Source organism: Anopheles arabiensis, chromosome 3 (genome assembly GCF_016920715.1).
Source record: "Anopheles arabiensis isolate DONGOLA chromosome 3, AaraD3, whole genome shotgun sequence".
Taxonomy (NCBI): domain Eukaryota; kingdom Metazoa; phylum Arthropoda; class Insecta; order Diptera; family Culicidae; genus Anopheles; species Anopheles arabiensis.
In genome coordinates this window covers 75,579,604-75,606,202 of record NC_053518.1, presented here as the reverse complement: position 1 = coordinate 75,606,202, position 26,599 = coordinate 75,579,604, and the positions used below count along the sequence as shown (strand labels likewise).

General features: G+C 41.1%; 1 protein-coding gene across 2 annotated transcripts in view; it reads right to left on the bottom strand.

Moving 5' to 3' along the window:
- The window catches only part of LOC120905093 (gamma-aminobutyric acid receptor alpha-like), a 68,424-nt gene that overhangs the window by 25,363 nt on the left and 16,462 nt on the right, over positions 1 to 26,599 (bottom strand). For both annotated transcript variants that reach the window (XM_040315790.1, XM_040315791.1), the window contains exons 3-5: positions 9,589 to 10,222; positions 7,436 to 7,503; positions 3,540 to 3,760 (exon numbers count right to left, since the gene is read on the bottom strand). In XM_040315790.1, coding sequence (XP_040171724.1) covers positions 3,540 to 3,760; positions 7,436 to 7,503; positions 9,589 to 9,835 — 536 coding nt within the window. In that variant the 5' untranslated portion in view covers positions 9,836 to 10,222. The remainder of the gene's footprint in view (positions 1 to 3,539; positions 3,761 to 7,435; positions 7,504 to 9,588; positions 10,223 to 26,599) is intronic.

The window sequence follows — 26,599 nt, the reverse complement described above, 5'->3', positions numbered from 1 at the left end:
AGCTAAAGGTTTTCAGACCACCAACTGGATCCATTTTAAACGATCACTTCCTCCATTGCTTTTAATTGTCATTGTAGCACGGAACCATTCGTGCTATACCCGTAACACCAGTTTGCTCGCTACAAAACAGGCGCATCAAATGCTCACTACCGCCGGATAACACTTTAAGCCCAGAAACACAGTTAATGAGCCGTACGCAGCAACGCTGTACGTGCAGTTGCAGCACAAACCGAACGCCGGTAACCTTTTTGCCGACCGATCAAACTTTATGATTATTTATGGAGCTCTTCTACGGCGCAAACACCGTGCTGTGAAACTGTGATTTGCGCCAAACCACAAACGCTGCGGCGGGGGGGGGGGGGGGGGCGTGGAGGAAAAACTTTCTCAAACAATCGATTTCATTTCGCGCGTCCCTGTGCCCTGACCCCGTCGGCATCCGAGTCGGTTCCGCGGTTGCCCCGAGCATCAGCGTAGCACGTGTGTCAAAAGTAACTAGCTATATGACCGTTCTTGCACAATGCGAATCTTGCGAAACAAAACAAGTACACCCCGGATACTAGTGACGCTATACAGTGCCGGGCATGACCAGCATGATAAGTCTAGGCACTGCCCAGCGCCGCCACTGCCGTTTGGTAGACGATTTGTCTAGCGATGACGGAACGCCCTTCCGCTCTCTCTCCAACGGGAGTCTCCTCCCCACCTTGCTTGCTCGCTCAAACAAAACACCAAACACCGCGCACCAGTCACACAGCCCGTCCCACGTCCACAAAAGTTGGCCGATTATTGATGAATTCCGAGCCGCACTTCGACAGCGGGCAAACAAACGCCCGGAGTGAATTTGATTGGGTTTGCGTTTGGCGTTTTCCCATTTCCTCGGGATCTGTAGTTCCAGTAGCTAGTTTGCCTTTTTTCCTTTCTTCCTGCTTGCCTGCTCTATTTGCTTACTGTTTTGCTGTTTCGCTCGACGCTCGGCTGCTGTAGGCAAACACGCTGATAGTATTTCACAGATCGGCTGGCTTCTAGCTAGCCTTGCGATACGCCAGCACTGTTGCGTCGGTTTTTGCGGATTCAAGCGGAGGTAAGTAAGCGATCATTTAAGCAATATGAAACGACCATCGACAACGTGCAAATGGGTGAGGCAGTCATCTAGTGGGATGGTGTGAAATGTGTCACTATTTAAAAATTCAGTAACAAAATGCAATGAAATAAGCTAGTAATGAACAGCAAATTACATAAAATCAGGCGTACGAAATCGATGTACAAAAGGTAACATACCTTTCGGGCGCGACTAACATACATTTTCTTGATAACGTGATACCAGTACCAGATACAACCCCTGAAATTAGGCAATTTGCAATTGTTGAATAGTGCAGCATTTTTCGCACTAATTTTGTCTTGAAAAGTCTTTAATCAAATCTTTAACTTTTCACCAAAAGAAACCAATAAGACATCAAGTAGGCTGGCAATGTGAGGCACGTTGCATACCATCAGGCGTGGTCTGGTACGAACGGTAGCCAACCCACGGGTGCAAATTATGAGCTTGTTCTCTGGAAACGTGATACCTGTCGCACAAGGAAAAACGCCTTAAATTAGCCAATTCGCCGAACAAAATTGCCATTGTCATGACACCGCGGTGGCAGCAGAAACCTTGCAAAGCCTATTGCGAGGAAATACCGAGAACTGAAGCTTCAACGTATTCTGTAAAAACTCATTCTATTACGTCTGTCATCGATTTGCCAAATCGTTAGCCAACCGGTGTGCTCGAGGCGTTGGTGGATCGTTGAATCAACTCACGGGCTCGGTTTGTTGCGCTAGAAGCAACACACTTCACCGCTGGTCAAATATTGTTTCTCTATTTGCCTTATCACACACCGACCCTCCTCCAAAACGCAACAACGGACAGCGGCTAGCGGAGGCTCGTTTTCTATTTCTATCACGATTTCCCGTCCCGGTTTGCGTCCCTCCTGACCTGCCTGACCATCGCGTGCTTTTCGATTAGCTCCCGAGTGTGTATCATGACACCGCGCTGAGCGGTGTCCTTCCATTTCTTGATGATCTTTTTTAGCACTGTGTCTGTGTGTGTCTACAATTCGCGCAAAGATCCGGTACAAGTTTGCCGACCCATTTTGTTTGTGCGTTTTGTTTCCATTTTTATCATACTCTTCTGCTTTGCCGTTTCCCTTGCACGCCGTTTTATCGGTGTGCCATTTTGGTGCGTTTCCGATATCACCACCCGACGATGGTGCATTAATAGAAATCCGAAACGATGAAAGATGTGCGTCCGGCCGGCGCTGGGGAAGAAGCACCCCAAGCGGTGGTGGGAAAACAGACCACACGAAGCGGACGAGAGTCAATTAATGGAACACTGATGGGTTTTCACGTTGACACTTCGGAGCTCGGTAGTCTCGGATCGTGCGATGATGCGTCCTGATAGCAGGACAACTCTGACAAGTAAAAAACAGCGTGGCGTGGAATGCTGCAGCCCCAAAAAAACAAAAGTACACGCACAAATCTTTCCCATGCCGTTGATGGAATCGGGTGAAAAAAACCGGCAACGGAAAAAGATGAAAGCTGAACCGAACAGGCACCGTTTGCGTATCGCTAATTGACGAAAAACGAATATTGGTCGTGATATTTCATCGCATCGCTTACATTAACGGGGCAGATGGAACAAAAAACAGCGTGATTTTGTATTGGCAAAAATGAAAATTTAATCAATTACTGCTCTCATGAATTATGACAATGCTGATGGATTAGTGACGCTTTTATAACAGGATTAATAAGACGTGTTAAAAATAAGAGGCATTACATTACTTCATTAAAGCATTTATCTACTGCTAGTATGAAGGAGCTCGTGGCCACGACCGCAGCAAAATAGCTTCTGCAGCAGCTTAACACATTAGTATGAAACGAAATGAAAATTGTCGTATTTTGTTCCACAGTAATTCTTCAAATTTCTTGGGTCACCACCACTTTAGGGACTAAATGTTTACGACAACTACATATTTTAAAAAAAAAGTCATACACCTTTTAGGGGTATTTTCCAATGAAAATCAGATATTTTTTGTCACTTTTTCAGATCGTTATCGGTGCACAAGCATCATCTTATATTTTAGAGAAAAGCTTCCAGCACATTTGTAAAGCTAATAGACTCTTCACTTGCCTGCAGCACTGTAACAAACTAACACACACTTCAGAGGAGCATCGACGGTCGCGTTCCATTAGTACCTCCCAAAACAATGATTCCCAGTGACAGCTTGATCAATTTCAGCTCCCAGCCCAAGACCCGCCCCAGTGCCGTGCACAGGTCAAGAGCGTGAAAGAAAAATCTTTACACTCCATCAATTAGTACAACGCTCAACAGCTGCGGCACGAATTAGTTCAAACCGGCAAGCTAAATTAATAGCAATCCATTTGCTCTGGTACCGCTGATGGTCTCTTCTCGAGGCGCGCAACCTACTGCTAATGGCATAGTGTGGGGGCTCATGTGTGGTAAAGATTTTTTCCCTCCTGCAGATGCTCGCTCAATGCTTACTTACCGGCTCGAGTACAGCACACGTCCGTCCTGGTAGAGGCGCACGAACTTGTTCGGTGTCGTGATGGTATGCAGATAGCTCTGCTTGCCGTTGTAGAAGTACGTATCCGGCTTCCAGATGCGCCCGAGCATGGAAATGCTTAGTGCCAGCGTGTCCTGTGCGCCGCTGAATGCAAGCCGCCGATCGACCCACGACTGCCGGAAGTAGCAATCCATCGAGTACGTCTAGGCGTGGGGGCGAAAGAAAGGTGTAGGAGAAATGAAACACTACATCAGAATGCAGGAGACAGCAAATACTTCACATTCCGCCATTGCCACACAACTATTTGGAACGGATTGTTTGCTGAGATTCTTATAAGGAAATGGTACATCGGAGATGTTGTTTAGTAACAGTTTGTTTTTTTTTCGAGTGTCACTTTTTGGGAAAATAAAATGCAGCAGAAGATGCTTCATTTTAAAAAGATACTTAATAGCAGCTAACTGTAGGATTTTCAATGGGAAGGAAAGGGAAATGAAAAGCACACTTCGTTGAAAAAAGGACCAACCGTCAATTACGGATATGGGGACACTGTGTTTTAATTGAAAGCTCTTGCCAGATCTCTGCTAGGTAATTACTATAAATCAATAACATTTTATTCCATTGGAACAAATCAAATGATTTCGTAGCACTTCGTGAATGACTTCTTGATAAGCAAGACTAGTTGAAAAAAATTACATGTTCAAACTAGTGTTGGGTTTATGAATCTTTCGTTGAGATTCATTATATGAATCTTCAGTGATGAGCGATTCGAATCTCGAGTCGAATCTTCAAAAATTCGTGATTCTCTAAAGATTCACAAATCTTTAAAGATTAATGAATCTCTGAAGATTCACGAATCTATAAGATTCATAAATCCATTAAAATTCATATATCTCTTGGGATTCATGAATCTTAAGAGATGTATGATCTCCAAAATATTTAATTTACCCAATCTGCATAGAACTGCATAGTACAAGAAGTCTCAAAAGCCTGTATAGTCTGGCTTGACCACGTAGGTTGTTACGCTAAAAAGAAGAATAATAAAAAGCTCAAGCTTTATGAATTTTAGAGATTTATGAATCCTTAGAGTTTCATGAATCCCTAGAGATTCATTAATCTTTCTAGATATAGAAAACTTTTGAAATTCATCAATCTTTTAAGATTAAAGAATCTTTCGATATTAATGAATCGTGCAAAATTAATGAATCCTTCGAGATTCATGAAACATTCGAGATTCATGAATCTTTCCAATCGGAATACAGATTCATTGAATCATTCCAAAGATTCATACTGATTCACGAATCTGAATCTGAATTACCCAACACTAGTTCCAACCCGCTATAGACAGAGCCTCCCATATGAAAATTTGGAATCATATTATCATATCATATGATCATATGAGATACGGCCTTACGAGAACATCCTTTATGATCAAACCACAGACGCCTGTGTAACATTCAACACATGATTGATTAAGTTCAAATAGGATGTTAGAGATTAAAGATGAGGCTTAGGAGGTTACACTGACCATAATTTCTGTTATACGTATCTACCCAGCACCAGTTACTTTCATAAATAATGTTTTTGATATCTCTATTACGTTTAATCTATGTTGAGGAATACCCTTGGAACAAATTATTTTGGAAACCTTTATGCATTATATAATCAAAGTCTTTCCACGAGATGAATAGCACACTTGTGTGTTATGATATTTACACTTCCTTCAACATATATTAATGTTTGTTAAAATATCTAAATATTGCGATATGGACTATTATTATTTACTAGAATTTTATATGCTACCTTCAATATCTTGAAGCTTTCAAAAGTTGTCTTATCATTTGTTCCTCTTTTGAATCATTTGAGTGTCATTCTTGATGTATGATTGTCATTTTCACCGTCACCACGACCAATGAAAAGGACCTCTCGACAAAAAAAGCAAAGGCTTTACCTTTACCTTCAACGACCGATATCAATACAGTATCAATCAAAGAGTCAACGCTTTTGAAGTTAACACAGAGCAACCAGAATAGACGACACCGGCGCTATCGCTTTTCCGTTATTCTGTGGCCAAAAACTCCTTAGAAAGGCTTACAAACAAACTCAAACCACTCAAACGGCACACCTTACGAGACAGACATACGGGAAGAAGGAACAGTGTGGTAAAATGCAACAATGGTAACAGAGAGTGGATATAAAAAAAAGACACGAAAGCATAAATCAATATCCTGTATTCTTGGGTGGCACACGCAATAACAAAAAAAATAAATCCCCTTGGGAAACCCTTCTACACAAGTTTCAGCAAAATCCAGAAATGGGTCTTTCGCTAGAACGATCTGGCGACAGTATCTTTGTTGGTTGGGTATGACTTCAGGATAAACTCCCCACACCTTTCTCGTTGAGCGGAGTGTATTAATAATCCTCCCAGCTGGTTCGGTTGGTACACAATGAGGAGAGTTTTCTTTTGCCTGCTTCCTCGGGTTTCACTACGATAACACGGGATTGAGAAACGATATGTTACACATTGTTGATTACAATGCACAGCGAAGAAGCAGCCCCTTTTCCTCCCTTCCCTATACGCAAAGGTGAACGGTGAATCTTGCCAGTTGTTTACAACCAACCGGCCACATAAAAATGAGGCCACAGCTTCGTAACTTCCAGCACGAAAGGAGCAAGTTTCCGGCAAAACAACCGACTTGCACCGAACTATGGCGGCAACTATGCAGATGAAGGATTTCGGGATGTTTGATGCTTGTTGTTTGGGGCCATCTTTACGAGCTAGGCGGTGGGACGGACGGCGAGGGAGGAATTTTTCAACGGCATTAGAAAGTAATAATGCTGTGCTTGGTGGGATGCGTTTGGATGCTCAACAATATCGATATCGAGAGATAAGCTCAAAGTACAAAACAGCAAAAGAAAAAATGGAAATTTATAATCCTTTGATTCACAGTGCGAAAGCGGTTGCAGAAAAAGAGGTTGAAAGTTGAATAATGACATTTTTTGTAGAATATCACAAAAAAGTCAACGCATGAGCAATAAGAATGGTCTTTAAAATAAAAATAAAAACATTAAAAAATGTCCAAAATAATCCGCTAAGCGCAGACAAAAGTAAAGCACAAAGAGCAAAGCGAAGGAGCCAAAAATTACAAACGAAATGCCATCCATTTGTGGGAAATGTTTTAAAGAGGCATAGCACAGCAGGGATGTTGACCACAAACGCGAAAAGGTCCATACATTCATACAGACCCTTCAGGAACTTGCTTCCTTCCGTTCGTTGCTAACAACTTCTTCTTTCCACCAGTGGTTTGAACTCTCTTTCATGTGGCTTTTTTTGGTTATACCACTTACAACCAACTCGCACCATACGCACCCTCCCAAACGCTCGCAAACTTTTCCAACGGAAACAACTTCTTCAGCATTCGGGAAACCGTTTAATCAACACGCGTTACAGCACACAACCCGTGCTGCTAAATATTCCACTCCTAAGGTGGAAAAACAGCATCATCATCGGTTTTCATAGCCGGTCTTTCGCACCGTGCGGAAAGTTTCCTCATTTTCCTTCGTCGCAGAACAAAATCGAGAAAAACCCCTCATCATTCATTCCTTTAGGCATCACACTGTTCGTTTGTTTGTAAGAAACGAAGAGAAAGAGAGAGAGCGCGCGTCAGGTATATTACGTTGTTTCATTTTGTTTGTTAGTCTGCTTTTTACCTTCATCATCGGGATCATTTGTGTGAGGGTCAGGAAAAGTAACGGAAAAAACACGCACACACCTTTCACACGCAAGTGCAAACGTTCTGCGTTGGTCAATAACACAGCTATGCTATGCCACGATTTTCCTTCCCCTCCCGGAAAGCATAATTCGATCGGTTATCACTTACCATATCCACCTCGGAAATCGGACCCATGCTGCGCACCATAATATCCACCTCGATGACTGCCGGCGGTCCTGCCAAGTTAGAAAAAGCGTTTTTAGTGCGTAGCAGAAGAAGGTGAGAGCACAGGATGCAGCGAAAATACAATATGATGAAAGTTAATAAGTCATTCATCGGCAATCGATAGGTCACTGGGGGGTTTATTGGGGATGTACCAAGTTACAAGTAGCGGAAGTATTTTGTTACAAAGTTATATTGCTAGGATTATGGACGACGGAGTTTTTGGTGAGAAACGCGGAGTGAAGGGAGAGCTTCTACAGGTGGTGGGGTGGTCTGTTCACGTGACGTCGTGATTGATTTGATTGGTTGTTGATTGAGGGAAACTAATTTGTAAGCAGTAGTACATATTTTCCGTTGCCAGGAGATGTCATGGAGCTACTAATGACACAATTAATAAGTCTGCTCTTTTGAACATTGCCCGGGTTACTACACGTTTCTGGAACTGTGCTTAATCGATTGCGTAGATAAAGTAATTGCGTATTAGTTTTGGGAAGCGTTTACGTTCTTCTTACACTGAGGCTAGGTAGAGAGCTTCATGGTTAATTAATGAAGGAAGATTTACTTTTGATACAATTGGAACACTATTAATCATAAATATAAAGCGGTCTTTTACCCTATCGAAGATCTTTGAATATAAACCAAATAGATAAACTCATATTCATTCTCTTTTTTATTTAAATTAGACTCTAAACCTTGATAAATTATTCTCATTCAAAGGATTGTAAAATTACCTCATTCACATTCAAGCTTTTCTATTCAAGAACCTAAGTCATAATCCTTCCCGGCCAGTTATGTCCTCAACAGTTCGTGATAGAAATGTTTCCACGGACCTCTTTCGATTAAATAAAAGAGCAGAAGCTTTCGGCACATACATGAGCATTTAAAATCACTTGGTGATGCGTGATTGAGTAATATTCCCTTATTTTATGGCAAACACTATTCAGTTCCAAAAAAAATTTTGGGCTCGTTGTATCCCATGGATTAGTGGATTCTATCAAACGCTTTCTTAGTATTGTCGGATTGGACAGCAAAACAATTGAATCGAAATATTCTGTGAAATGCCAACAAGTCATCGAAAGACATACAAAAAATGGGAAGCAACCAAAAGTTTTCGGGAATTTGCCAAAACACTTTTGGAGATCCTGTTTCTTCATCCTAACAATCTCTAAATGACTGTTCCATCATGAGTACTTATACATTTGATCATGAAATGCACAGTGGCAAGCTGATAAACCTGCCATTTTCCCCTTAAGCTATTTTCCTAGTCAATATTCTCTGCTCTTAAATTGAACTTTTGCTAATTCTTTCTTGTGTGCTGTTGTTACACAGTGTTTAAATAATTGATATCATAGAACTTTATTTTGTTAAGACACCAGCTGCAATGAACAATCCTATCTTGAGGCTCAAATTGATATGGAGATGTTGCTTGAGTATCTGAGGGACATTGACACTCCTTTAAGTGTTACAATTTGCACTAGCACTAATTGACCACTTGATGAATTCTATGTCACTAGCACTTTAGCTTTATTTAACTATTTTTCAAGCGACATGTCTGCCATTCCATTACTTCGTTACAGCAGAATGCAATTGCATTTGAACGCACCAATTGTACGGTTATTGACGCTTTCAAATCGTAAATCATCACATCTGATGCGGTCGTAAACCCGATAAATCAGGTATTAGGAAGCACTCGTTCAAGACAGGCAACAACTCCAACAACGTCAATGACCAAGTCACGCGAAAGCACTACCGACCAATGTGGTTCCTCTATCAAACGATGAATAATGAATATTGATGGATGTGGAACGGCCATCTGAAAAAGCTCGGACGCGCGTCTTTTCGCGCGTAAATATTCCATCCGGGCTTTCTTTGTACCTTTGCCAAAAGTCCCCCAAGAACCGTTTTATAGCTTTGCCCTCGGAACAAACAACGTCCGCAGCGCGCATCACCACCATCGACTTGCGATTAACATTTTGATAGCATTTCCGCCAAATCTTTGGTGGGAAGCTTTCGTTTATCTGCGCCGAAAATCCACCCCTCCCCCCCCCCTTCCTCCTCCCCACAACGCTTGTTAGTATTTCCGCGTGACGTCCACTTACCGCCAAAGTCGGGCCGAATGCTGTTGTCGTACCCGCGCAGCAAGTTGTCCAGCAGCTCCGATATGTTCGCATGGTTGTTACGCTGGGTCAGCCGGATAGCGCCGTGGACGGGCCCGGCCGGTGCCAGGAAGTAGCACGTCCCGATGCCGATCGCTATGTTGCTGAACGAACCGAGGATGATGCGATTGATGGTGATGAATAAATTTGCTCCCACCAGTCCGACGGCCGTCGTGTGGGCCACGGCCATCGTTGCAAGGCGCGCTCGTGTCCTTTATCCTTAATCAATCTTTCGACGGTACAAATTGGACAAACGGATGGACAATTCGGTTACACACACATACACACGGGTAGGGGTTCGGGTCGCGTTAACCAAGACTCGATCAGTACACCGTTCGACACGATCCCATGCTGCTGACTGCGTTCGGTTGCTGGCTTAATCAAACGCCCCACCGGAACAGCCGATCTTCATTTGTGCCGGTTTAAAATACGCACGGGATGGTGCAGCTCCCGCAAGCCCATCTACATTTTGCTGCGCTCGGGAGCAAAACCGAATGAAAGCGATTGATCAAAAGCCGTTCGATTGCTGGCTGGCCTCAGCTGCGTCATGCTTATGGGAATTTTGTCCGGTAGTGCTCTGGAAAGACACGAAAAGGAAGAAATTACATGGATGAAGTTAGCAACAAAGCTTATGGGAACGAGGAGCAAAATTCCAAAATTGTGTACAGTGTAATTAAGCAATAATATCATGTGAGTTTAAAAACTTCAGGAATTCATTAAAATATTTGACAAGATTCAAAGTAAATATATATTGTGATCATCTTGCGGCATACTCCGCGATTTGCCTAAAAATGCCTAAAAGAATGCAATTCATTTTTATACTAAAGGATATGCTAAGATTATAATGATACGGCCAACCAGGCCGTCCTTACGAGGAATAAAAATAATAATAATATGCTAAGATTGGCTCAAGATTGGGATGATACTTCATGAGGAGTCTTCGGATTCGGGCTAGCGTGGAAACTGACACTAAATGGCAAAACAGTGAGATATGAGGAACCAATTTTCCCATGTCAACGAATATTTCAAAATTTCAACAAAATTAAACATATTCAGTAAATTAATAGGTAAGTACGGATACAGTCATCATCCGATATACGCTATCGTACGGGACCGAGCATAATAGCGTATCATATGAGTTTTCGCGTATAGCGGATTTCTATGGAGAAAGAGTTTATACTACTGGTTTCAGGGTCGAAAACTATCGAAACAGAGTTTTAAATTAAATATTTTTATTGTAAAACAGGTATCTTTTGCACAAGTTCAATGCAAAATGATTTTTGAACATTAATGAAATTCAATAAGAGCATAAAATATTTCAAAATATAAAAATATTTTAAAAAAACACTCTGAGCTGTCAAATTTAAAGGAATCGCGTACTGAGAATTCGCGTATATCGAATATCGCGTACTGACAATAATTGCTGTATTTGTTATACAATCTTTCCCCGAGTTGCGCGACATTCGAGCTACACGAACTCGAGTTACGCGAATTTTTAATTGTAACAGATTATATGTCACATCAATACAACTTTCTCTAACAATTACCAAATGCAATAAATAAAAATAAATTACATTTGTGCTAAAAGTTTAAAATCAATAAAAAATCAGAATTTACTACGAAAATTTTATAAAATGAGTAATTAATTGCATAAGAGAACTAAATTTTATAAACAATAACTATTTATCAATTATTTTTGGCAAAAAACCTGATATTAGACCTACGCGAATGTCCCCGGAACGCATTATTCGCGTAACCCTGGGAAAGACTGTGTTTGATAATGATATCTTATGACAAGATTTAAAACAACTGTTTTATTTTTTCTTCAATGGTGCTCAAATGTTAAATATTTTTGCTATTATTTATTTACCATCCGCATGGTGTTCCTTTCATAGTATGTTTGTCCAGTTGTTTAACTTTGGACTAAATTATAAGACTTAAGTAAAGGCATCAGAATAATTCTAGACCGAAGGTCTGAAGCTGTTAATAGTAGCGGTTCAGCATAATATTAAAGAAATGATCTGAAATGTTTTTCAATATCTTAAACCGTTGTAAAATATGGTATTGTTTTTTTCTTATTATGCTCACTGTACATTAATGTAACGAACAACAGGCAAACATAGTAAAAACTTACCGATATTTTTTACTAAACCCCTTCACATGATCAAAGCGCCCCTTGGTCCCATAAATATCGACATGCTGCCATCACCCGGGCGAACGGGCTATTCGCGAACGACACCACGAGAGAGAAAGATAAGGGTTGAAAGTTGAAAGGATTGTTAGTGGTTTTGTGGCCGACTGACGTCCTTTTTTTACAAAACCCCTTCAGGCCAAAGTAGGGGCGTGTAAAAAGGCGTTCAACCAAACTACACTTCTTTTTCCCCCTGTGTTGTGTTTGGTGGGCTTCCGGATATTCGTTTTTTTTTTTGGTTTTTGTTGCTGAATTATTTTCAGCCTTGCTACTTCTCTTGCTCTCTACCATTTTTTGTGCTGCCATTTTTGCCAACAGTGGCAAACCTCGCTGAAGTTTTAAACCCGCGGTCATCTGTGGCGCGTGTGGCCAGCACGACTGGCCGTAGAATATGACCCGCAGCCCGAGGGATGCCTTCAGCTTACATTACAATGAACTTGATGCTGGCGAATTTGTTTCTCCCTTCCCTTGGTTGCGGCGGGGGCTCTCAATACCGCCATTGAACAGGGTGACATCAGTACGTTTTGGATATGTGTGCGAGAGAGTGAAATGGGCTGCAGAATGGAATGCATGTAAAGGGACCAGCAACCAGCAACAACAAAACAACAAAATGAGTGACTTTCTATTCTCATTCCTCAAATAAGCATTCCTGGCATAAACAAAAAGATAAAAAAAAGAAAAACTCCCAAAGTACGACGGGAAAGCGCTAGTTTGTACAATATAGCGCACACATGTACAAAGCGGGAATGGTAGAGGAACGGCGCGCATAACCAGCGTAGTTCATGTGCGCTAAGATTTATGCTTTTTCTGATACGCCATCGCCACGGTGCATAGTTTAACACTTTTGCTACATTAAATTCGCTCCACCTCCACCTCCGCCTGGCCCGGCGCAAAGGTCGCCACACTCGAAATGGGGAGAGCGACAAACTTTTGGACGGCAACTTGTCTTGTCCCTCTGTGATTCTGTGATTATGTTTTGTCGCTTTGCCTCTTCACTCTTGTTTGCATGTTGACGACGTTTTTTTTCATGTACTTTTTGGGAGCATTTCGCTCTGTTTGCTGTACGGGAGGGGCCACAGCAGTGCACGGTAACTTTGTTTGTCAAACGTAAACTTTGCGCTTTAATTTTGATGTAATGTTTTGTGCTTGTTTTGAGCTTTTTAATGTGTGTTGTGAGTTTTTATGTTTTTAGGATTTTTGGCAATCTTGTTTGCAAAACTTTTTGGTTTTTTGGCATTAGAAAACTATATTTTTAGTCACTGGTGAATTTTAAGAACTATAAAAAGGAAATAACAATTCACAGGAGAAGCTTTGAATGTTTAATAATAATACAAAAATAAGTGTAAAAAAACATCCAAAAAGCATTTGTGAAATTTGTGAAAATGATTCTCGAACAAAATATAATTTAGCTATAAAAACGCTTGACTGAATAATAAGCAGGATGAATGAGTTGTTTGTTAGAAATACTTCAAGGCTGCAATATAAATAGGGATTTGAGTGAACAAACAAAGCGAATGTGAATCAAATCAAATTAACAACAGCATAAAACATGTCAACCAAATGATTAAACTAAAATGAAATGTAATTTTATTCAATGTTAACGTAACACAGAAAATAAGGCGCAAAAATATCAGACCAGAAAACAATCTCAGTGGATTCGTTTAGCATGTGAGTACGGCAAATAGCTTAAAAAATCAACAAAAAACAACATGCTTCGCTTGGATTAACAAAACACACTCCTAAAGCTAAACGCATCGTTTAATTTTGTTAACCACCTAATTCGTGTTCACCTTTTTCTACCGCAGTAAGTTTGAATGTAAAACTTGCGGGTTTTTTTTTGGCCGTAAAAAGTATCACAGGAAAACAAAAAACCATTACACTTTCAGGTGGCGGTTTTGTGGTAATTCGCGTACTACGCTCACGGCAGAGTTTTGGACTGTCTGTGTGCCTAAAACCAGAATTAGCTTCCTAGCACGGGAAAGGAGCCTCCGGGTGATGGATTGTTTTTCCACTCATGCAGGAAAAAAAGTGAAAAGTAGGATTTATATGGCTTATTATAGTCACGGGACGCGGAGGAGGAAGAGGAGTGGTTTAACCCAAAGGCAAAGTGTGATATTTATTATTACTGTTTTATTGCAACTGTAGCAGTGTAAAAACTGATCCACTTAGGGACTTCATGTTTGTGTAAAATAAATTCGTTTTTTTATTCCTAAACTGAATTACTCACTTATGTTGTGTCTTAATTCTACTTACTACATTGTAAGGTACTTGAGTTTCTTACTTTACTTTAAAATGTAGCTACATTATCGTGAAACATATAGTGCTTCACTAAATGTTTGTTAGATGTTCTACATTCTCTTTTTTTGCAGATATTTTGGTCAATTAAAGCTAACCTTTTAATGTTCATACCATTCCATTTAATTTTTTTTAAAACATTTTCATTCTTCGAATGTGATATATTTTAGCCAAAGCTTACAACTTTTAAATTTGAATTCAAACAATTCATATAAAACCTATAATTATGAGGACGTACATGCCATCTTTGAGTACATAATAAAGTTTTCATGAACAAAAAAGGACAGTCCGTATGTAAGTTATGAAAAATTATTGTTTTCTCCAGATAAAGTTCTATTCAAGTTGAACGTATAAGAGCCAAAAGGAACTTCAGTTGTATAGTTGTTGATTTAAGTTGTACAATATAGCTACATTTTGAAGAGCGAGAAATTCGAGATCAACCTCAACATGTAGCCAAAATATGCAGTGAAACAAATCATTCGAAATCCTGTTATGATGTAATATTTTAAGCAAATTATGCTTCATTACCATGGCTTCATGTATTTTTTGCTAATAATTGGCCTAATTTACCAATTTACATTTGCAGTTAAATGCTAACATATTTATTTTAAACTGCGTAAATCATTCCATCAATTAGGATAGGAAATAACAACTTAACTATTACAAAAAGGGCAAGGCTATTGAAATAGAGTTAAATTTTACGATAAGTATAAGTTATCTGAATACGCAAATTCTATGTAGCTGTACTATCAATTTACTGAGTCACTGCATAAGATACGTATGTACAAGTACAGAAATTTAAATCCTCCTTTTTTTTTCTTATTTAATTTACAAATTAGATTTCCGGCCTGGTGGTACAGTTGTTAATTCATACGACTTAAAAACATGCCCGTCATGGATTTAAGCCCCTAAATACACAGGGCCCCCATACCTAGGACTGACTATCCTGCTATGGTAACAATAAGGCACTGAAAAAGCCAAGCTCACTTCACCAGTGGGTACAGGCAGGCCCTGACCGCCAACGGTTGTTGTGCCAAAGAAGAAGAAGAATTTACAAAACAACTGGGCCAATTCTTGTTTCTCAAAAGTCAGGCATTGGCAGACATGAATCAAATCCTACTTCACAACTCAGCTATAGAAAAAAATGACTTATCAATAATTTTAAAGTGTGTTCTTATAAGAAAACTTGATTCCCAACTCTTATACGCTAGGATTCCTTCCAATTCATGGATTATTTCAGCGATGGTTCAGCAGTTAGGCCTAAGTGCGCGTTGGGGATGTTTTCATCTCTCAAAAATGGCATTTTAACATTCATTTTTCCTTATGTATTCCACTCCTGAATAGCAAAAAAAAGCTCGTTATGTGCTAGATTTACTACCATGCGATAAAAGTGATTAACTTCAATTCATTAGAACGCGCCACTTTCATCTACACACACACACACACACATACACACCCATAGCATCAGGAAAACAATGCTATTGACGTTATATTGCTATTGGCATGTAAAAACCACTGCCCAAACAGGAATAAAAAAAGAATTTAAAAGCTCATATGCAATTTTAGCTACACTTCACCGACAATTTAATCCATCTATCTCGAGTCTTATCACGGCCTTAAATCATACTGCCGAGGGGAGGGCACCAAAAAAAAACAAGAAAAGAAAGAAGAAGAACCCTGAAGTGGTGGCATAATTGAGCATGGCATTAAAATCACCGCAGGGCTATAAAACGCCTTTCCCTCACGACGGCTGCCCCTTTCACCCATTGGGGTTTTCTGGGTTTTCTTTTATCCTTTTTGAATTAAAAACTTCCCTCCCGCACACAAGCAATCCATGTCGTTTGCGAGTTGAACGTTCCTCAAAACCACACACACACACATCCTTACCCGGAGAACTGAACGGGAGGCATCCCTGTGCCGGATTCAATTACATTTTGTGGGAAAACCGGGGCGATAACAGAATTATGATGCTTTATTGTTTCCAGACGGCTTTTTACGGGTCTTTTTAGCTCTTTTCTTTTCTCTCTATCAGTTTTTCTCACTCTCTCTTCGGATCAGATGCCTCCAGTAGTAGCGTATGGGCTCTATGCTAAGTTGCAAGAGTCTGTCTTGCATGACAAATTCTTTGCCCCTGCTTCCCCAAAAAACTTCACAAATTCCCAAAAGGGTGAAACCTATTTTAAGGACCCCATTGTGGTTGTTGTTGTTGCGATGTTGAGTTATTTACTTCATACGTCTCATCCCACACCGAAGGTCAACTGAGTTTAGCCCGGGTGCAAGTTTTCGATGGAACCGTCTTTACACTACTTAAAATTTACACACAATTGCGCACGCTTGTCCCCTCAACCGATGGGGGCTTTTTTGGGCTGAAAAGCAATCAACCTGGCAATCTTTCCGTCAACCGAAAAACGATTAAGATATTCCAGGCCCCAACAGTGAACAGAACTAATAAGAAGAATAAAAAGAAAAGCGCGCCGTGGAAAGGGAAAGAAAACGCAACTTCTTGCGACTTGATTAGTGTTTGTTGATTTCCTTTCCAGCCCCAACATAATCAACGGCAGGCCTACACACTTCACAAGGGTAGGACAAACATCCTTCGCTCCAGCGCTCGTCTCAATACGTCTGAGCTTCCGAAAATGGGAAGCGGACCACCACGTCCACCTTCTCGTTCGGGTGGGACACCATCTCCTTTCCCCCCGGTTTTCACGACTTTGAATTTGCTGCAAGAAGTGATCGGTCCATAGAGCATGTTAGCGAGTCGGCGTACCAGCAAAGCCACTGTGCTTCTATACACGACGGCCGTTCTGCTCGAGCGAGCAAAAACTTTCAGCCTCACCCCCAGTTTCAAACTATCGTCCGCGCGGCTCCTTCCTTCTTAACCGTTTCTTTGCCCCAGGCTATTATCGGGCATCGGGAATCGGGAAGAGAACGGAGTGCTTCCGAAACCACTTGTTTGTGCACGCGCTTACACACGCTCAACTAGCCGAGAGTTCGGCGAAAAGGGGGGGGATCTCCGCAGAATGTGTCTATCCTACCCCCGGACAGGAAGATGTCAGGCATTCTGGATGGAATGTTGGAGCTACGGTTGAGCGCACACTGATGGAACGGTTTCTTAGCATCAACAGACTGAATCAGAGCGAGAAAAAGAGAGAGAAAAAAAGAGTGCTAAAGAGGTCCTTGTTGTGGGTCAACGGTGGAAACTAGTTTCGCTGGAAACGTGAGGCCCAAAAAACCTCATCCTGTTTGAAAGATTCCAGGAAAGAATCAATCTTGTCGCGATTGGTTTTGGAGTGAAGACAGGGCCTACTGAGACAGTGATGGTGCTTGCCAAGAAAAAAGAGGGGTTTTCCTGCCGAATGGGGAAGTACTTTCACGCGACAGTTACATGTGTTCTTGTTTTACTCAGTTTGCTGCAATAAGTTGTGGAATGTAGGCATCATATTCTGATTTATATCTTTACGTTTTCACTAACATTATTTTGTTTTTTTTTTGTTGTTATGTGTTTTTTTCTTATTGTTTCTTCTTATTTTTTCTACTTCTATTTCCTTTTTCATTTAAAAACTTAATATTTGTTTGATTGGATGCAAGTCGCGGATTAAGAACGTCGGAAGACACAATATTCCTAGTCCTGGTTTGCTTCTTTTCCCTACGCTACAATATCCTCCCACAGTCGCTCTCCCCTCAACAGCATCTAACGCAAAGCATGGAAGAAAAGCATCCATTCGTCTGCCCGGTCGTCCTTCGAAAGTATCAACAAAATACGACCAAACACTTAATGAACTTATCGACTTCCGATCGCAATGTATACGCCCAACTACTCCACGGCTATAGCGATGTCTCTTGGTCCGGGCGCCTTGAGAGTTTGTCTCCACAGCGGCCATTCGGGAATCGATCCCCCTAATCAATCGTTCTACATCTTACGACCAGCACCCATTGCCCCAGCAGCATGCTTCGGTCGCAAAAAGCACTGAAGAAATTTATCTTGTTATCCATCATTTCCTTAGCACGATGCTGTTGCCTTTATTGGGGAATGGACTGGCACCGGAAGCGCCGAGCAGTTCTCGTGCGAAATCTTTTCACCACTCAACTCCATCGCTCCACATCGGCATCGTGTTCGCCTGTGCCGCCATGCTTCCGTGCATGGCAATCTCGCAGATTGTCAACGATTTTTGATCCATCTACGCTCAAACATGTCCCCTTTTTGCCGAGTCCATCCGGTCTTGCCAGTGCTTGGTTCCCGCTTTTGACAAATCGTCTGCTCAAATATTGACTACGCGGCTCCACGCGGGGGAGGGACGGATGTTCGAAACAGGAGACGCACAAGCCACCCAAAGTGCCAGGGCTCTATCGCTTCACTGCATTTCCGGTATTTATTGCATTTTGTGCTGTAAAACCGACTCCCAGCACCATCCCCACCATCACCGAGGGCCGGATATTTGAGCAACCACTAACACTGCTGATCGGAATTACGTTTTCTCTCCCGGGTGCGGCGGAAATCGAAACCAACGACGACCGGGCACTTACGGGGGAAAACAGCACGCTGCAGCGTGCGGCGCGTGAAAGTTGAAGCGGTTGAATCGATTAGACGGGGTTTGCATGTACGATAATCGGGCTGATTCGAGCGACAGTCGTCCTGCCGTCTTGTGCCACTTACATACTACCGATTGATGTATGTGTGTGTGTGTCTGTGTGCGATTTTTCATCAACTTACGCAAATTGTGTGATCCGGTCGTATGCTACGCTCGATGTAAGCTGATGTATTGTAACGCAATTACGTGAGTGATTTCTAATCATGCTTTTCAGCGCAGGGCGGGCACTGTGCTACAGAACGAAGAAAATGAAAGGATGTTTGCTTGCTTGTTTGTGCAATGGCAGCTTGGTGACATCAGTCACTTATTGGTTGCTCTAAAAAAATGTGATTTATTTCATCATATCTCGTAGTACAGTTCATAAATGGCATTTTTAAAATAACGCTAACGCAAACGCTACATTAAATCCTGAGTAATTTGATTCACGAGATTTGAATCAATGTCAGAATCGTGTTGCTAGAATGTAGAACTTGACGATTGTACTATGTGGCATAATAAAAAAATTGTAAACATTTTCTGACATGTAGAACATGTAAAAAAAAAAAACAATTCAAGTGAGCTTTAAGTTAATTTTCTAACAAAAAAATCACCGATTCGTTTTAAGTCTGGACCCTTCACCCCAACTGTGGCCTTCATGTCTTTTTAGAATGAAATGAAATATATTTTAATGCACATTAATTCCTATTATCAAAAAATAAGTCTAAATAAACAACTATAATTCCTGTACTTTTGCAAAACTTTAAGTACGGTAAATCAAACAGCTCTATATGAAACAATTGTTTCAACTTCTCAAATCTCTTCTTCATGATTATACAACATCTTGTCCTAGCGCCTTGAGAAAGGGAGGAAAAATGGGAATGGAAATAATGGAACAAACGTTAAGGCCTGGGTCAATGAACATGTTGCGGCAACATTTGTTCAATGGCATAATTTATGGATTTTCCTATTCATTTCAACAACTGTGCACATATTTGCTCACAAAAATATTTTAAAATTAAGTTTAAATTATTGTTTATCAGGAAAATGTTCCTGCAACAAATAAACGTGCAAAAAATCGATTTGTTTCACTTGCAACAAAAAGGTTCCCGCAACATGAGTTTAGCAGTTCGTCGGGGTACGATTTGGCAACAAATGTTCCGGCAACATTTTCATAGACACGGGCCTAACGCAAAATGCGAACTTATGCAATAGAAGTTTGGTCTAATATTTTGAACATTTTATTTCATTTTGTTATAAAGTGTACGCATTTATTCGAATATTTTTTAATTGAATTCTATGAAGCATTAAATATAGTTTGGTTTGGATTATTCTTCTTTCGACGTGCTGAGCTGAAATAGTGTATCAAAAATTTACCACAAAATAGTGAATTGAAGGGTTGGTGTCGTGGTATAGCCATCAACTCGTACAACTTAACAGCGACTTAGTATGATTGACTATTCAGCTGCTGTATGGATGTATCTTTCCGTCACAGATAGCCAAGCCCATTAGTGGCCTGTGGCAGTCGTATACTAAGACGTTTGTTGCGCCATAATAATAAAATAATTTCAATCATAAGAATTTATACTAAACATGTGACTAATCCCCCTTGGAAAAGAAAAGACCAGAGCACCTTTATCAAAACTCATAGAATTCCATAGAAATAACTAAGATGTTAAACTACATGCATCATTTATCGAGTGTTTTCTATGCTTCTTGCTGTATAAAGATAAATATGAACAGATGTCATTATTTTAAATATATATTTCAAGAATATAGCCCCACAGAAATTATGTCAATGAAGGCAAATAATAAACGAACAATAAACGTATGAAAACGAGTTAAAAATAGACAAAATTAAGTAAAAACGTAAAGCATTCAAAAAAAAGGTTGAAAATACAAAAAAGCTATTGGAACATTAAGAGAAAGGATGTTAATAAGTGTAGCTTCAACAACTCGACTAGTCGATTTCATTTATGAATCCCTCCGTAAAAGACAAAAGTGCTCTAACATACACATAGAACCACCACTTTAAGCAAGAGCTCCCCACAAACTCCAACAGGCATACGATGTCTCAATTAATTAAACTGCTCGCTTCACTACATTTTCCCCGACGCTCTGCATTAGCAGAAATCATAATCCTAACTCCGCAAACCATAATCAATTTCCAATCTGCAGCACCATCAGAAAGCGCTGATTCTCGCTCTCTCCAACGAACCTTCAATTTCAATCCGCTTGACGTTGTTGGTTTTTTCACATTCACAGTAAAAACACTCACTTCTGATTGACATTTTTCACCTCCTGTGAAGTGATTTGCAAATAGTGGAAGTAAATTCCACCCCATTTCCCGCCCGGGGGGGTTTTCCTCGCACTTTGCCTTTCCCCGCCGCAGTGGAGTCGAGTCAAACCAACTGTCTAACACGACGCACCATCCACCATCGGCAAACGCTGTCACCTCACGGTGGCATTCAGCTTAAGTGGTCTCCGGTGGGGTTTTTTTTGTTCTCGTTTTTGCCATGGTTTGGTACAATCCCCCCCCCATCCTCTCCACCCTGAACCCTTCCGATGACCCCTTTGACAGTGAAGATGAAATCAGATGCTCGCAGACTGATGAAACTGAGGTTAGAGGAGCGGCTTTACTTGAACGCGAGATTTCCTGTGCTCCATTTACATGAGTAGAGCGGAAGGGGGGAAGAGCAGGTATGGGTGGTAAATAGAGGACATAAGTTCATCGATCCACGAAAACCGCCCCGTTCTGCCCCGAGCGAGAATAACTGGCCCGGGGAGTATGGGAGCCTGCTGCTTACCGAGATCATTTGCCTTGTCGTGATTGTTCTGATGAAGGAGGCAAATAAGGGGAAAATAATAGAGAGGAAGAGAGAGAGATAGAGAGAGAGAAGAGAGAGATAGTAAAAAATGGAACATAAAATGTCGATAAGACACTGCCAAGCGCTGTTGCCTCGTCGTCTTAAGCTGCCTTTCATTAGCACATAACGAGAAGTACTCGTGGCACCGCCCGCCCGAAGGGATAGGGTTGGACCACTCCTCCTTCCTTTTCAGGGCTCCCAGTTTCTTCCCCTCTCCCAGCCCAAAGATTGTACAAACCATCAGGAAATTCCACAACCAAAGGCAAAATTCTTGCTAAAAAGTTCCCGGATCGAGAAGACTCGTGCGAGAAGCATCTGTTGCTGCGGTGTGTGGTACCAAAAGCCACCAGCGCGCGCCTTTCCACAACCATGGCACGAGAGTACAGTATCACGCAGTACAAATCGTAGATAATGCCAGCGTGGGAAAAGAGAGCTACGGGTTCGACGGAGGCGACGGTGAGGGAGTGTTACTGCCTCAACCACACCCCTTCCGAGCACTAGTTCCGATGACTTCCAATATCTCAATGCGCTCCCGACGTTTTTTTTTTCGTTCTTCGTCTTCTGCCCCTTTCTCTCGACTCTAAAGAAAAGAAGATGGGAAGTTCACGATAAAATCGTTATGTGATTTTCATGTGACATTACGGGTCTCCAATGGACAGGTGGTTAACACTGGCGCAGAGCGAAGGGAAGCGAAGAACGCGAACGTTCGCGTTCGATGGAGCAGATTAGCCAGACGCCCGGCAGGATAACTAATGACGCCGGGAGATTTTTGTTCCCCTTCGCCCCCTGTTTGGTCGGGTTCGTTTACGGTTACGGATTCTTTACGTTGGCCTGCCCCGAATGATAGTGAACAAAAGTACGCGATAGGGCTCGAACTGCCGCGGGCAATTATCTGATCCGCTCCCGAGGGCACGGAACCCAATAACTTTAACTGACGCGCCGTGCTACTAGGTAGCGTATCCTGAATCGAATCGGTTTTAAGTAAAAGCAGCGTGCCGAGGATATTAAAGCGCGGTACGGGTGTACCCGAGGTCGAGTGCGCCGAACACTTAAGCTAATGCTTCCATTCCCGCCCCGTTCCTGCTTCATCTCGTTTCTTGAAGGCCGGTGGGGAAGGGTTGTCATTGATGGCCTAGATAAAGATGATTATGATGAAGATGGTGCTAAACTGACCTTCACTGTCGAGTTTCATTGTGTGCTTTCGGGATGGGGCCGCTCGGGTTACGACCTCGGATCGATCAACAGTGTTTGAGCGGGTTGGCACTTCAAACCAGCAAGGCAAGGGTTCGAGTGATGAAGCGATTCGGAACAAGGGTGTGAAGAGTGTTTGTGCCAATTTGGGGGACATAATAGCGGGTGGCGTAGAAAGATTTCATCAAATGACACTATCAAACGAACGGCTACTTTCTCTTCGCAAGGGCAACTTCTTTTGTTATGAATTGGATTTTGAAAGAGGGTTGTAAATGTAATCCTAGCTACTCCTTCTAAAACCGTGATGTTTTGGAATGTAATTGACTATTGATGGATGCAAACAATATTGTAATTTCAGATTATTAGTAATATTTCAAGTTTTTCGTTGTCAAGCTACATACCATTCACCTATAACGCAGAAAAGTCACGCATATTGCATACCTTTAGGGGCTTTTTCGAAAACTCTCATAGTTCGAAAACGAACAGTAGTAGGCGATGAAGTAGTTATTAGAACAAGTACAACAGTACAATATTGTACTAAATACTCAAGATAGTGTGTAGCGACCTTAGCCGCAACAAGTTCTCTACACAACCGGCTACGTGTAGATGGAGCTGAAGGCGGCATACATGGTTCGGGCGGCTGACACTCAGCGAGAACAATTTATGAGAAGAGAGTGAGAAGCGATCGAGACGAGCGAAGCGATGGCGAAAAAAGGCCATTCTGGTGTCGGTGATCGCGGGATACGGTGTTAAAGTAGCGGGATTATAAAAATAAATTAAATTAGTTATAGTTCAAATAAATGAAAAGTTAGTTTTATTTAGTAGTTAGAAATAGTTTTTATCGGTCATTTAGTGCTAGTTGTTTCAAGAGTATCAATATCCTCAAATTAGGAGAGATATATGTGTCAAACTATAATTCATTAAATATGAGACTACCAAACGACATTGATTTCACCTAAGTACCAAACTCATTGATATGCAAAAAATATATTTATTCCATGTTGAGCTGAAGTACTCAAATTTTCTGCAAAACGTATAAAACACACATACACTCAAGTTTTGCGCAGTTTCTTAAGAATAAAATTATAAATACGTACGTAAATTTCAATCGACAAGTTTAATTAAGCAAACACGTGCCAGTGTAATAACCATTCCCTAAAACACAACCCTATCACTGATTAGCGTTCAATGACGAAAACATATTCACTAAAGCTAGAATTTCACTGCCCAAGCTCACCGATCAGCTTCTCCTGTGCTGCCATTGTAAGCCATCATAAAAAATATTTTGTTTCTAACAACTCCTCCATACTCAGTAATGAGCAGCTGTGCGGTGCGTTTTTCGCTGAAGGTGAGGATTACATTGCTGTGACTTTTGCCTCGAAAGCAGGTGGTTTGCCAATTAAAAAGTACGAAACTTTTTTGCACCCGTATACATTTCCGGCTCGATGGTAGGTCCGGGAGACCTACCACAAGCCTACGGGAGTTTGTGCGCCACAGTTTTTATGATCGCCGTTACCTTGTCAACAGTTTATGTGTACTTTTGAATAACTGAATTATTCAGATTTGATCATTAATGGGGAAGGGTTGGAAACAGCGAGGTAAAATCCGTAAATTCGAGGCAAAATTTTCGCACCGTTTGCAATAATTTCTAACAATGAGCGAAAAGAACGCTTTATTTCGGTGTGATCTAAAACCAAGCAAAAGCGCTTTTAAATCTACTAACGCCACCAAGTACCAAGGATCTCCCCGAAAAAAAAAAACTGGATATTGAAGGGGTGTTCCACACTCAAGTACTCACTTCAGTACAGAAAATGGGTTACGCCCGCCCGATCATTAGCATATGCGATAGCATACGGTCGGGAAACAAAAATAATCACAGCCCGCACTTAAATCCCACAATCCCACCTCTCTTTGTGTGATGACTTCTTCGGTTTCGGTTTCACAATCCGTCGCTGGCTCATCAGAATTGAACCCAAATCGTATCGCAGAGCAAAAATGGAAATGTTGACATTAATGTTTTATGTATTTTTGGCATCATCCCGACCGGTTGACAGCTTTCCGTACCGCTTGCCTACTTTCTTCTCCCTTGTGTTGCTGCTTTTTACTCCGCTTGCACGCACGAAATGACCGGAACCCGTCGGGCAGAAGTCGCGTATCGACAGCGGAAAACGCAAACAGTGCGCGAACGGGCTGCACAACAAAACAACAAGCAAACTGGGCGGAGATTTTCGCATTAGAATAAATATATGTGTGTCCACGCTGTCGTACTTAACCTTTGGTTGAATTTCAATGCAAAACAGGAGAAAGGTTTGCTTGCTTTCCTTTCTTTCTTTGTTTTTTGTTGTTGTTGTGTGTTGAGTGGTTCAAAATTAAGACACAACATATGCTTTTCGTGTTCGTGTTTGGAAGGATATTTCTTTTTGCTGCTTGCAGTTTTAGGGCAGATACGATTTCTGAAGTGGAGCACGGAAATGTTAAACAGAAGCAGCGTAGAAACACAAATAAAACTCGTCTGCAATGTAATTGTATCAGTTTGCAACTCGTATGAGTTGAAAGTTTTGGTTGTTTGTCTTTGGCAAAAGTTTATTGCAAGTCTGATCAACACTGTAGCTGTCGTGTGACAATTTGTTAGCGGAATTGAAGTTTTTCATTTTTTACATATGTGCAATATGAACAAGAAGCAAAAATTCCTCGTGAGGGGTCATCCATAAATTAAACTACGTCAAACATTTTTTTCACCCGAACGATCACATTAGATATGGAAATAATATATCAATCGCTCTCTCTTTCTCTCTCTATTTATCTCTTTCTCTCTCTATTTATCTCTTTCTCTCTCTCTTTTAACTTTCTCTTTATTTTTCTCTTTATATTCTCTTTCTCTCTATTTCTCTCTCTATATATCTCTCTGTCTCTCGCTATCTCTATCTCTTTCTCTCTCTTTCTTTCTCTCTCTCCCTTTCTCTTTCTCTTTCTCTCTCTTTCTGTTTCTATTTCTCTCTCTTTCTTTCTCTTTCTTTTTCTATCACCCTATCTCTCTCTCTCTTTCTTTCTATTACTCTCTCTCTCTCTCTGAATTTAATTGTTTTAGCTTAAACTCTATCACCACAATCTATCACAAATTTCATTATTTTTAAAATTTGTGACAAATTGTTAACCAAATTCACAATTTATTGAATTCATATTATTGAATTCGACATTCATAATACATCATTTTAGTACCATTTCTGGATTGAAGTGCCTATAATAAATTTGATATTAATCGCATATTTTCTATACTACAGTAACAGTTAGAAATAACATTTCCGAATTCTTGAAGATTGAAATTACTCAACAGATCTCAACGTCATCAACCCAAAACACCATATTAATCGCTATCAGAAAAGTTTCAACATTACCCATCCAGCGAATGATTCTTTCACGCCAAATTGTGTCTCATCGTAATTTGTATTCAATCTTCCTATCAACCCATATAGATTCCTCCATCTTGCTCGATGTCAACCGATTTGCTGGTTGAAAAATCCAATTTCCATTCCTATCAGCAGCAACAAAATCACGGCTAAAAGACACCGTTATTAGCACGTTTGCACTTTCGTTACAAATCTACTGACATGAATAAAGCAGCACACCAGCAGAGGTAACAGATCAGATCGAAAAGATATGGCCTCCGGGTACGTACGTACATCACCTTCTGGTTTGGGCAATAAACCAAGTTCTCGCGTACAAAATGGGCCCATTTGATCCTGAACTGTCGTCACACCAAAGCGTGCATCCCATCGTAACGAAACGTCCCCGCGTGCTCCATTCGGTTATTTTCCACCTTTCATGGGATAAGTTGATTTATATCG